The sequence below is a fragment of the Amborella trichopoda genome, chromosome 12 (assembly GCF_054954075.1).
Source record: "Amborella trichopoda isolate Santa Cruz 75 chromosome 12, AtrichopodaSantaCruz75HAP2 v2.0, whole genome shotgun sequence".
Lineage (NCBI taxonomy): Eukaryota > Viridiplantae > Streptophyta > Magnoliopsida > Amborellales > Amborellaceae > Amborella > Amborella trichopoda.
Window position 1 is genome coordinate 30,429,335 of NC_142347.1, and position 12,225 is coordinate 30,441,559.

General features: G+C 34.6%; 1 protein-coding gene across 10 annotated transcripts in view; it reads left to right on the forward strand.

Moving 5' to 3' along the window:
• The window catches only part of DCL4 (dicer-like 4), a 109,246-nt gene that overhangs the window by 49,478 nt on the left and 47,543 nt on the right, over positions 1 to 12,225 (forward strand). Inside the window, exon 1 of one of the 10 annotated variants that reach the window (XM_088853518.1) lies at positions 65 to 117. The exons of 8 other annotated variants lie outside the window; for them this stretch is intronic. Coding sequence is in view for 1 of the 2 variants with exons in the window: in XM_088853516.1 (XP_088709642.1) it covers positions 5,259 to 5,288 (30 nt within the window). In the remaining variant the exon portion in view is untranslated. Of the gene's footprint in view, positions 1 to 64; positions 118 to 5,205; positions 5,289 to 12,225 lie in introns of those variants that run through there. One more of the 10 variants, XM_088853516.1, reaches the window with a different exon arrangement.

Sequence of the window (12,225 nt, forward strand, 5' to 3'; positions counted from 1 at the left end):
ATGCAAGTGGGAGTTCTTGGCATAACTTTGGTATTTTCTTGAATCTAGAGTTGTATCTGGACACTTGTAAGTGATCCGGGCAGTGAAATAAAGAAAAGGAAAGAAGACTTTTAAACGGTATATTCTTTCTCGGGTCACATTGTCCTACTTTCAAAATCCATTGAGTTTATCTTCTCTTCTTTTGAAATGTCTGATGATATATATTCATAATAAGGTATTCTTACAGAAAACCATGAGGTTTACGTGTGGCAGCCACATTTGTCAGTTGCTTTTACAAGTCAAAAGAAAAAAACCTGTGTAGAAGAAAAATATAAAGGGATGATTAAAGGTAGCGAGGGGTTGCAGAAAGAAAGGTTTCAGTGGGATGGAGGAGAAGATAGTGGTAAGAGAGAGAGTAGTAAAAATGGGGGAGGGGGTGTGGAGGAGCGAGACGAAGAAGAAGTCTTTGTAGACAGAGGAAAGGTGTTAAAGAGGAGAGAAAACATCTTTATGTGGAGAGGAGAGGGAGCTTTGGGGGGCGTTCCACAGCTTGTGCTGCACTGTAAGTACATATATAAAAGGAAAAAGAAAAAGGAGAAGAGAAGAGAGAAAAAAGAAGAAAAAGAAAAGGTGTTCGGCATTAGGGGTTTGCTTGGGCCGAGGTGGATTGGTCCCCTTACTTTGCTAAGAGTTCAGCTCTTTTGTTCCTTTCCACTAGGGTCAGGGGTATCTGGAGAAACCTGGCTTTGATATGGTCCTTGGTTTTTAAACCCTCCAATTGATACTAGGTTTGAAGCAGGTGAGGCATGATTTCAATGTGGATTCATGATGTTGTGGTGTTGTGGAAAGCATTTAAGTTTCGATGCTTGAGAGGTATGCGTCATTCCAGACCCCAACCTTAAATGTTCTTCGGGCCAAAATAATGGTCAAACTTTGGCCCGAGAAGGTGAGAGGTATAGGGGTCCCTCTTCGATGTCTTTTAGAAGTTGTATGGGTTATTTGTAGTGTTTCAAAAAGCGGACTGCCTAGCCCTTAGGCGCCCGCCTGAACCCGCTTAGGCGGCCACCCAGGGGCAGAAATGCGGCTCTTTGAGAGTATATTTGGGTCATTATTTTAATACTAAAAGGGAAAAATTGTGGTTTTTAGGTTCATTTGAAGCCTAAAACCCATTAGAGGCTATTCTAGGGAGAGAAATCCCAAAAAAAAAAATCCCTACTGGGCCACCCAGGTTCTGGGCGCCTGCCTAAGCGTTGGGCGGCCTGGACCCCCCCCGGCCTCCTAGATGCCGCCTAGCACTTTTTGAAACACTAGTCATTTGCCAAGTCTTTTTTTTTATTTTGTTTTTTGTCATGCTTTCCTTTTATATTTAGCGGACAACCATAATTAATCCTTCGCGGTCTGCAGTAATGGTGCCTTTCATTTCCACTTTCCTCCCTTGTACTATAATCTTTATCTCATAGCTGAAACACTACGAGTGAATTAGGATGGGTTGCATGACATTAGCGGGACTAGAGGTTTTTATCAAAATAATCACTACTGGTACAAGATGGTTACCTAAAGATTTGCGATGGATGGCTAAAAACATTCCACTTACATGTGTGCATCTCCTTGAAGGTTTACTTTGTCTAGAGGTGGTCTAGAATAACTTCTACCATATCCAAAGCCTCTCCTTTTTTATGGTACCCAATATTTTAAAAAGCGCTAGGCGGCATCCAGGCAGACATGGGGCTCCAGGCCGCCCAACGCCTAGACGGGCGTCAAGAACCTGGGCAGCCTAGTTGAAAAAAAAAAAAAAAAAAATTGATGAGTGATGACTGATAATGATTAATCCATAAGAATTTTGATAATCCATAAGACCATAGTCCATAATAATTTTGATAATCTATAAAACCATAATCCCAAAGATAGAAGTTGAGAAGAGAATTTTGAGAATCCATAAGACCATAATCCATATTTTCATACAATGCTAAAACAGTAAAACCATACAAGCATACACTGATAATCTGATAAACTGTAGACGGTACACACAAAAGTTAGATAGTAGAACTAGAAACTAGAGAGTAGAAGTTAAAAATAAGAAAAAGAAGATATACAGAAATTTAGAAAATATACAGTCTAGGATACAATAGGCAACACTCAGCACAACAGTCAGCCGTCAACACTCAACACCAAGAGTCTTCAGTCATCATCATCATCAGAAAGAATAAGGTAAGCTTCATTATATGCATCGAAATCGATACCATCATCATCAGAGTCATCTCCCTCTTCAATATAACGTTCGTCCTCCTCTGTTTCTTCTGAATCTGCCTCTTCCTCATCTTCTTCTACCTCCCTCTTACTAGTATGTGCAGATGAGGCCCTAGGAGTCTTGGCTGCTCTACCCTTTTCTATCTTTTGTGCTTCCCTGAACTCACATATTGTATAATTTCCTCCCTGGTAGCCTCAGGAACATTATTACACTGGGCAACATCCCCTTTAATACCAGCAAGGTGTTTTTTAAACCAATAAATGCCTCCATTAGTATCCTTTCTGCAATAATTGCATTTAATACGATTTTTGTCATTCGGATTCGGGTTATAACCATACTTTCAACTCGGATCACTACTTCTAAAAGAACCTAGAGCAGATATTTTCGTAGAACAAGGCTCATTTTCATCATTTTATGGTTATTTTAAATTAAAAAATTGTCTAATCTCATCCTGAATAGCTTTAGGAACTTTTTTATAAGAAGCAATATTCCCTTTAATACCAGCAAGGTGTTTCTTGAATCGGTTAATACCCCATTGGTATCTTTTTCATAAAAATTACACCTTATACAATTTTTATCATTTCGTTTTGGGTTATAACTATATTTCCAACCCCGATCACTTCTTCTAGAAGTAGCAGAAATATATCTATTCAAATGACAAGGATTTTGTTCATGTTTTTGTTTTACAAAACTCATATATTGCTTAATTTTCTCTCTGATAGCTTCAGGAACATTTTTACAAAGGGCAACATCCCCCTTAATACCAGCAAGATGTTTCTTAAACCGGTTTATGCCCCCTTTCGTATCTTTTTCATAAAAAGTCATTTAGATTTGGGTTATATCCTTATTTCTACCCGGATCTCCACTTCGATTAGATCTTGAAGAAGTCATGTCAAAATAAAACAAGCAATTAAAAAATAAATCTTTGCACTTAATCTAAAAAATAAATTTTTGCACTTACTTTGATTGCTCGAACTCCAATCTCCCACCTCTGAGATGTTTTCTGGTGCTAAAATAATAAAAAAAACTCTAATAGGATTATAAAACTCCAAAACTAAATCAAATCTACCTGGGTGATGGTTGGATCTGTTTTTCGTAACTTTGAGAAACACTTCGATCCAACGACAGTCACAATTTTGTTTTCTTAAGGTTTCTTTCTCTCTAAAATGGGTTTTTGTGGGTTTAGGTTTCAAATGAACTTAGAACCCATCCTTAAAACCCTTTATGTTTAAAAAAAAAAGATCAAACGAAAAAAAATAAAAAAATTTCGTCCCTAGGCAGGGCGCAAGCCTTGGGCGGCTGCCCAGGGTTGGGCACTGTGTACTCTCCTAGGCGACCGCCCAGGGACTGCCGCCCAGTTTGGCCGCCTAGGCCCGGGCAATTTGCCCAGGTCTTCTGGACCGCTTAGCGTTGGGCGGTCCGCTTTTTTGAACATTGATGGTACCATGGCCTCTGACTATCTACCGAGGTGCATATGGCCTCATTTGAAGGATAAGTTTGTTGAGGCTAGAACTTTAAGAGTCTTTGCTATTGTTGCAGAGGAAATAAGATACTCATCTTTTCAAAGAGGCCTACAATGGAATGGTGAGGATTTGAGGGTGTTTTCCAACCATGTTTGCATGCTCCTTACTTCGTTTCTATGGGGTTTGAATGTCGCCACCGAGTTTTGAAGTGAGAATCACCAATCTTCGAGCTCTGGGTTTTGGCCAAGCCAGATCTGTGCTTGTTGGCCTCTGTATGTGATCCTGTCTTCCTGGTTGAGTCTGGCTTTGAGTGAATCCATGGGGTCGATTGTGAGATATTGGAGTCTTTGTTTGGTTTGGTAGAGATTTAGCCTGGGTACGTGTTTTTTAGTGGGAGTGGTGAAAGGAATTTTGGTACAGAGTGGAGAGGGGTAGTAGGTGAGGGTAGCGGTCCTGTCTCTGGAATGGGTTTCAATGACTGGCACCGTGGTATGGTTAACAAGAGTTAGTTTTGCTGGTGTAGGCGAAAATGAACAGTGATTTCACCTACCCTCATCTATATATATATATATATATATATATATATATATATATATATATATATATATATATATATATATATAAAACTCTTCCCAACGCCTATAGGCGAAAATGAACAGTGATTTCACCTACCCTCATTATCATCCAAATTTCATCGCATGGTCACAGTTATTCAGTAGTGTTTCAATTTTCATTTTTTTTTACAAATCCAAATTACATGAAATTTGGAGCGTGTGTACATCGTAGTGAGGCGCACCTAATTAAAATATAAAAAATAATAATTCGCAAAACATAAATTGACCAAAATACAGCCAAAAAATTTACGGGGGTATTTTGCTCAATTTATATTATATGAATTATTTTTTTCATATTTTTATTTGGTGAGCCTCACTAAGATGTACACCGCTCCAAATTTCAGATAATTCCGATTAGTAAAAAAAAATGAAAATTGAAACACTACTAGCCAACTGTTACTATGCAATGAAGTTTGGATGGTGATGAGGGTAGGTGAAATCACTGTTTATTTTAGCTTATAGGCGTTTTGTAGTATCTTCCTATATATATATATATATACCATAACTATTCATAACTACTGTGCGCAGTAATAAATAAAAACTTTAATAGTATTATAATTATCCAGTCTATATTAATGACATGCCAAGTTATACAGACTTTAAACTTAAACTGCATAAGGAAAGAAATAGAAAAGAAACACTTACATACAACACTTACAAAAACTAGAAAAAAGCTTCCACTCTTCTGGACAATAGCTGGGTAGTTGATCCCAGTGGCAGTCACACATATAGTCACACAACGCTCAAATACTCGAATCCTTCTCACTCAAACTTATAAGACACTATTCTTTAATCCTCTCTGACTCTAGATTCCTCTCCCTCTTTCTTTCGATGCCTCTGCTGAGGAACCTGCTCCTCCTTTTAAGCGTATGGCAGACTTCAAATTGTTATTTCAGGTCCGTTAAGCAAAAGCAAGTCTTCACGTGCTGAGGTGACTAAAGATGTCGGTGGTAGATGCTCTATGTGAAGATGTTGGTGAAAAAGGTATAAACAGTGCTTTGAGTTGACCGAAAGGTATGAATAGTAAAAGGAGGTTACTGTTTTGTCGGTAAACTATTCTGAAGACTCGTGTGTTATGTAGACTGTAGTCGATTTGTCCTCTATTATGTGTTGTCCTATTGTGAGATTCCATAGTCCATGTCCTCATTTTCCTGTTAATAAGTTTCTTCATTTTGGGTTGATGTTGACATGGCTTCTTCATCCTCATCTAATATTGGTGGTAGCAATTTTTTCTTGAGTTCTTCTTTGGTTGCTATGGGATATTGCTGACGAATTTTATTTAAGTAATCAGCCATATTCATACATGTATTGGGAGGTGGAGATGGTAGTTTCTTCATCTTTATCTTATCAGGATTTAAAGAATCATTCTCATAAACATCCCAACATTTTATATATATTTGTTTTCCTAATTCCGGGAGGTATTCCCAGTTATTTGTATAATCTTCAGATAAATGATATAACCATTTCATGATCCAAGGGATCTGGTATAAGGCCATTAGTACTTATAGAGATCTATTTTTGGACTGTTGTCATTATAGTCCATGAATTTTCTTTGAGAATCTTGCATATTGGGTGATAGTATATCCGTTCCGGAGCCCCATAATTGAAACCAATTTTTGAACTAGTTTGGGAATTCCCCTATTACTGGTATTTTAATTTGTAGAAACCATGTATGAGAATTCATATCATTTTGAAAGGCAAACACCTCATGCCATCCTTTGATATATTCAAAATATTGGTCGTATTTATTATTGAAACCTTCAGTTTGTAATTTCTTGGGTTTCAGGGGGTCAGAACCCCACTCTTTATATGAAATTATTTTTCGTATTTGGAATTTAGAATACACAATCGTATTAGTATTATTTTTATAGAAATGGACCAGAGTTATTGATCATGTTTCAATAAAAATGGTTTCATACCATTCTCTATTCTTTTCTCCATTATTAGGATGTAGATGATTTCTCAAGTATATTGTAGCTATTTCATCGGGATCTTTATCTTTGTGGTCATCTTCTATTATGATAATAGTTATGAAGGAGGTTTCTATAAATTTGCTCTTTTCGCCAGGTATATTTACGGCTAACGGTATTGGTTCTGGAGAAAAAGTTATTTCCTGAGCTTGTTTTTTGGTTAATTGTTTTGGGGTTATTGGTGATGATGATGATGTCAAGGCTTTACTTGGAACAGGGACTATCTCCATAATTCCCTTTTTTGATAGACTCCTCCTGCCCTACTTGCAAAAATTCTCGGGTCAAAAAGTCAGGAAGATAATTGGTAGTACCTTTGATTTGTTCAATGTCAAATTCAAAGGAGGAGAGAATACATTGCCATTGAGCAAAGATCTATTTTGAAACGAGATTTTTTACATCTTTGTGGAGTATTTATTTTGCAGCTTTACAGTCAGTACAAATTAAGAATTTTTGATTGAGTAGATCACTTTGAAATTTTTTCACACAGTGGACAATGGCTAGGATTTCCTTCTTAACAGTAGAATAATTTTGTTGGGTCGGATTTCAAGCTTTAGAAGTAAAACGAACCAACTGTTCTTTATTTGAATTATGTTGTTTTAAAATTCCTCCCAGTCCTTTTTCTGAAGCATCACAATCAATGATTTTAAAAGCAGTAGGATCGGAGAGTTTAAGGCAGGGTAATTCTTTTGCCTTTATTTTTATTTTTCGAACGCTGAAGTGTGCATATCCTTCCTTCTTTAACCTTTGGAATAATGACTTAGCATCAATGACCAAGTCTTTATAGAAATCAGCAATATAATTGAGGCAACCAAGAAATCTTTGGAGTTCAGTTTTATCCTTGATTATATTAGGGAATTTATTAGCAAAATCAATGGCTCTATCAATGGGGATTATTCCTCCTTGGAAAATGTTATGTCCCAGATATCTGATTTTTGTTTGGCAAAGGCTAATCTTTTTTGCAGAAACTACTAAGCTAGCCATCTTAATTGCTTTAATAAAAACATTTAGGTGTTTAAATTGTTGTTCTAGATTTTAAGAGAAAACTAGGACATCATCAATTTATACAATTATGAATTTAGTAATGGGAGTAAAAATATCATTCATATTATTATGAAACTCTGAAGGGGCATTTTTAGACCAAAGGGCATAACATTCCACTCATATTGCCCAAAGGGAACATTAAAAGCAGTTTTATATCGATCTTTTTCAGCAGTCTGGACCTGCCAATATCCAGACTTTAGATCGAATTTTGAGAAAATACAAGCAGTAACAAGTCTATCCAAAAGATCTCTCTTATTAAGAATGGGATGTCTTATCCATCTTAGAGCTTTATTGAGGAGCTTATAATTTATAACCAATCTAGGTGCACCCCGTTCTATTTCAGAGGTTTTTTCAACATAAAATGCTGAACAACTCCAAGGAGAAAAACTTTTTCTTAATAAGTCCTTTCTGAAGCAACTCAGCAATCTCTTTTTTACGAATTTCTACAAGTTTAGGATTCATTTGAATAGGCCTAGCATTTGTAGGAATTTTATCCTCATGAAAATCATCCTCATAGGGTTGATCAACAATATGTTTTCGTCTGTTCCAGAAAGCATTTGGGAGTTCAGCACATATTCCCTTTTCAATATTATTTCTAAGGCTTTCTATTGCTTTTTTATTTTCAGGAAGCAAGAGCTTGGTTTCTATTGTTTTATATTTTATTTATTCCTTGAGCTAATATAAGAATTTTTCTTTATTGGAGATTTTCTCTTTTATATTATTGATTTCTTGAATTTTGGGTTTTCAATAAAATTGAATTTTACATCATGTCCTTCAATATTAGCTTCAATTCCAATACTATCAATCTTTATTGGATAAGGCATATTTAAAAATGGAGTTCTTAGGATTACAGATTGGCTTAATCCTTTAACCATAATAAAAGGGAATTCAAAGCAGTTACGATTATTACAGACTGCGGCATCAAAAAGTTTATAATTTATTATCATTTTACTGCCATCTGCCGTATTTAAGACTTGTGTTGTCTTACTGAAATATTTAGTCGGGACAAGTCCTTCATTTATACAATTTAAATCTGCTCTTGAATCTCTTAGAGCAGTAGTTTGAAAGCTATATTCTTTTTGAACAACTATTTTTACTATGGTAAACCATTTTTGAGTGATTACTCTATCAAGAAGGCTAAACATAATTACAATCTTGTATTGCATTCATATCAGAAGATTCTGGTTCATTACCTTAGGAAGAGTATTTTTTGCCTCGGGGGGCAGAAGATTTTCATAAATTTTTATAATATCATTTAATTCTATTTCATCATCAGTATGTTCATTGATAGGGTTACCTTCTAAAGGGTTAGAAACTAATTCTATAATCTGGACTCTATTTTTTAAACTTATTAGTTCATTACGAACCTCATTTAACTCATGTCTTAGCTCAGAAAGAGAAGGCTCTTTATTTGAATCCTTTTTGTTTGTTTTCTACTCTTTTAAGGATATCAACGAAACGATAGTTTTCTCTAGTACGTACAAGAGGAGTAGAAGGTTTATTATTTGGACTAAAGCTTCTCGCTTAGTTTCAGGATCAGTTATTTTATCAATTAAGTCTATAATTAAATTCTCTTCCTTAGTGAAAGTATTACAAAAGCATGTAGTATCGGGATTATCATTATTATAATCAGGGTCGGAACTGCTAAAGATTAAATCTTCATCTCTAATTTCTCCTGTTAGCATTTCCATATAAAAAACAGAAGAACTTTTTGATGACTCCTCTTCAATTTGTAATATATTAAACAGTTGTTCTTTAATATTATTATCTAGCTGTAGGGAATTTATCTTTCTCTTGACTCTACATTTATTTTTATAATGTCCTACTTTGCCACAGTTATAGCAAACTGGAATCCTCCTTTTTCCCTTATTTCTAAAAGAGGCATTTTTAAGGGAAATTTTTTTAGAAAATTTCTCTTTGATAGAGGTTTTATTAGGTCCTGTCCTATGGGTATATTTTATATTTTTCCTAATAAGTCCCTTTTGAAGTAACTCATCAATCTCTTATTTACAAATTTCTAAAAGTCTAGGATTCATTTGAATAGGCCTAGCTTTCGTAGGAATTTTAGCCTCATGAAAATCATCCTCATAGGGTAGATCAACAATATGTTTTCGTCTGTTCTAGAAAGCATTTAGGATGTAAGAGCTTGGTTTCTATTGTTTTATATTTTATTTCTTCCTTGAGGTAATATAAGAATTTTTCTTGAGGTAATATAAGAATTTTTCTTTATTGGAGATTTTCTCATTTATATTATTGATTTCTCGAATTTTGGGTTTTTCAATAAAATTGAATTTTACATCATGTCCTTCAATATTAGCTTCAATTCCAGTACTATCAATCTTTATTGGATAAAGCATCTTTAAAAATTGAGTTTCTAGGATTACAGATTGGCTTAATCCTTTAACCATAATAAAAGGGAATTCAAAGCAGTTGCCATTATTACAGACTGCGGCATCAAAAAGTTTAAAATTTATAATCATTTTACTGCCATCTGCCGTATTGAAGACTTGTGTTGTCTTACTAAAATATTTAGTCGGGACAAGTCCTTCATTTATACAATTTAAATCTGCTCTTGAATCTCATAGAGCAGTAGTTTGAAAGCTATATTCTTTTTGAACAACTAGTTTTACTATGGTAAACCATTTTTGAGTGATTACTCTATCAAGAAGGCTAAACATAATTACAATCTTGTATTGCATTCATATCAGAAGATTCTGGTTCATTACCTTAGGAAGAGTATTTTTTGCCTCGGGGGGCAGAAGATTTTTATAAATTTTTATAATATCATTTAATTCTATTTCATCATCAGTATGTTCATTGATAGGGTTATCTTCTAAAGGGTTAGAAACTAATTCTATAATCTGGACTCTATTTTTTAAACTTATTAGTTCATTACGAACCTCATTTATCTCATGTCTTAGCTCAGAAAGAGAAGGCTCTTTATTATAATCCTTTTCGTTTTCTACTCTTTTAAGGATATCAGCAAAACTATAGTCTTCTCTAGTACGTATAAGAGGAGTAGAAGGTTTATTATTTGGACTAAAGCTTCTCACTTAGTTTCAGGATCAGTTATTTTATCAATTAAGTCTATAATTAAATTCTCTTCCTTAGTGAGGGTATTAGAAAAGCATGTAGTATCGGGATTATCATTATTATAAACAGAGTCGGAACTGTTAAAGATTAAATCTTCATCTCAAATTTCTCCTGTTAGCATTTCCATATCAGAATCAGAAGAACTTTCAGAAGACTCCTCATCAATTTGTAATATATTAAACAGTTGTTCTTTAATATTGTTATCTAGTTGTAGGGAATTTATCTTTCTCTTGAGTCTATATTTATTGTTATAATGTCCTACTTTGCCACAGTTATAGCAAACTGGAATCCTCTTTTTTTCCTTATTTATAAAAGAGGCATTTTTAGGGGAAATTTTTATAGAAAATTTCTCTTTGATAGAGGTTTTATTAGGTCCTGTCCGATTGGTATATTTTTTAATTTCATACCTTTTCTTGCCCTGGTCTTTGGAAGAAGGTAGGGTATTTTACCCAAATTGTTTACAAAAATCTCCTAATTCTCTTCTTCCAGTCATTCTTTGTTCTCCTAACGGTCTTTTTAATTTCAGATCTGTACAGTCTTCAGTACATATTTCTGCAGATAATTCCCCTAGAGTGTATAAGGAGTATGAAATAATTCCTCTATGTTTATTTTTTAGTCGCATCTTGACTTTTTCGGCAAAAAGATGAAGTAGACCGGCAATAAATTGTTCTTTCCAATGGTCTGATTTACTATCTTCTCTAGAAAGGAATCTAGAGAAAAACACGTCTTTATACCACTTGTAATGAGATAAAGTTGGGCATCTCAAATTAGAGAGCAAAGCAGTACTTTCTACAAAGTGGAGAGTAATCGTATATATAAGAGTATTAACAACATCACTGTCATTATTTATTATATCTTGACCAAATTCCCTGATATAATGTAATATATTAAACTTTCCATATCATTATAAGGATAAAGATCCCGGTGAAATAACCTTCTCCATAATTCCCTTTTTTGGTAGACTCCTCCTGCCCCTCCCTGCAAAAATTCTCGGGTCAAAAAGTCAGGAAGATAATTAGTAGTGCCTTTGATATGTTCAATGTCAAATTCAAAGGAGGAGAGAATACCTTGCCATCGAGCAAAGATCTGTTTTGAAACAAGATTTTTTACATCTTTGTAGAGTACATCGTTTGCAGCTTTATAGTCGGTACGAATTAGGAATTTTTGATTGAGTAGATCACTTTGAAATTTTGTCACACAGTGGACAATGGCTAGGATTTCCTTCTTAACAGTAGAATAATTTTGTTGGGTCGGATTCCAAGCTTTAGAAGTAAAACAAACCAATTGTTCTTTATTTGAATTCTGCTGTTTTAAAATTCCTCCCAATCCTTTTTTTGAAGCATCACATTCAAAGAATGGGGTGCACCTAGATTGGTTATAAATTATAAGCCCCTCAATAAAGCTCTAAGATGGATAAGATATCCTATTCCTAATAAGAGAGATCTTTTGGATAAACTTGTTAATGTTTGTATTTTCTCAAAATTCGATCTAAAGTCGGGATATTGGCAGGTCCAGATTGCTGAAAAAGATCGATATAAAACTGCTTTTAATGTCCCCTTTGGGCAATATGAGTGGAATGTTATGCCCTTTTGTCTAAAAAGTGCCCCTTCAGAGTTTCAAAATATTATGAATGATATTTTTAATCCCTATACTAAATTCATGATTTTTTGTTTTCCACTCTTTTAAGGAAAACTTTAGTCTTCTCTACTACGTACAAGAGGAGTAGAAGGTTTATTATTTGTCTTAGCCATATTTATATATTGGACTAAAGCTTCTCGCTTAGTTTCAGGATCAGTTATTTTATCAATCAAGTCTAT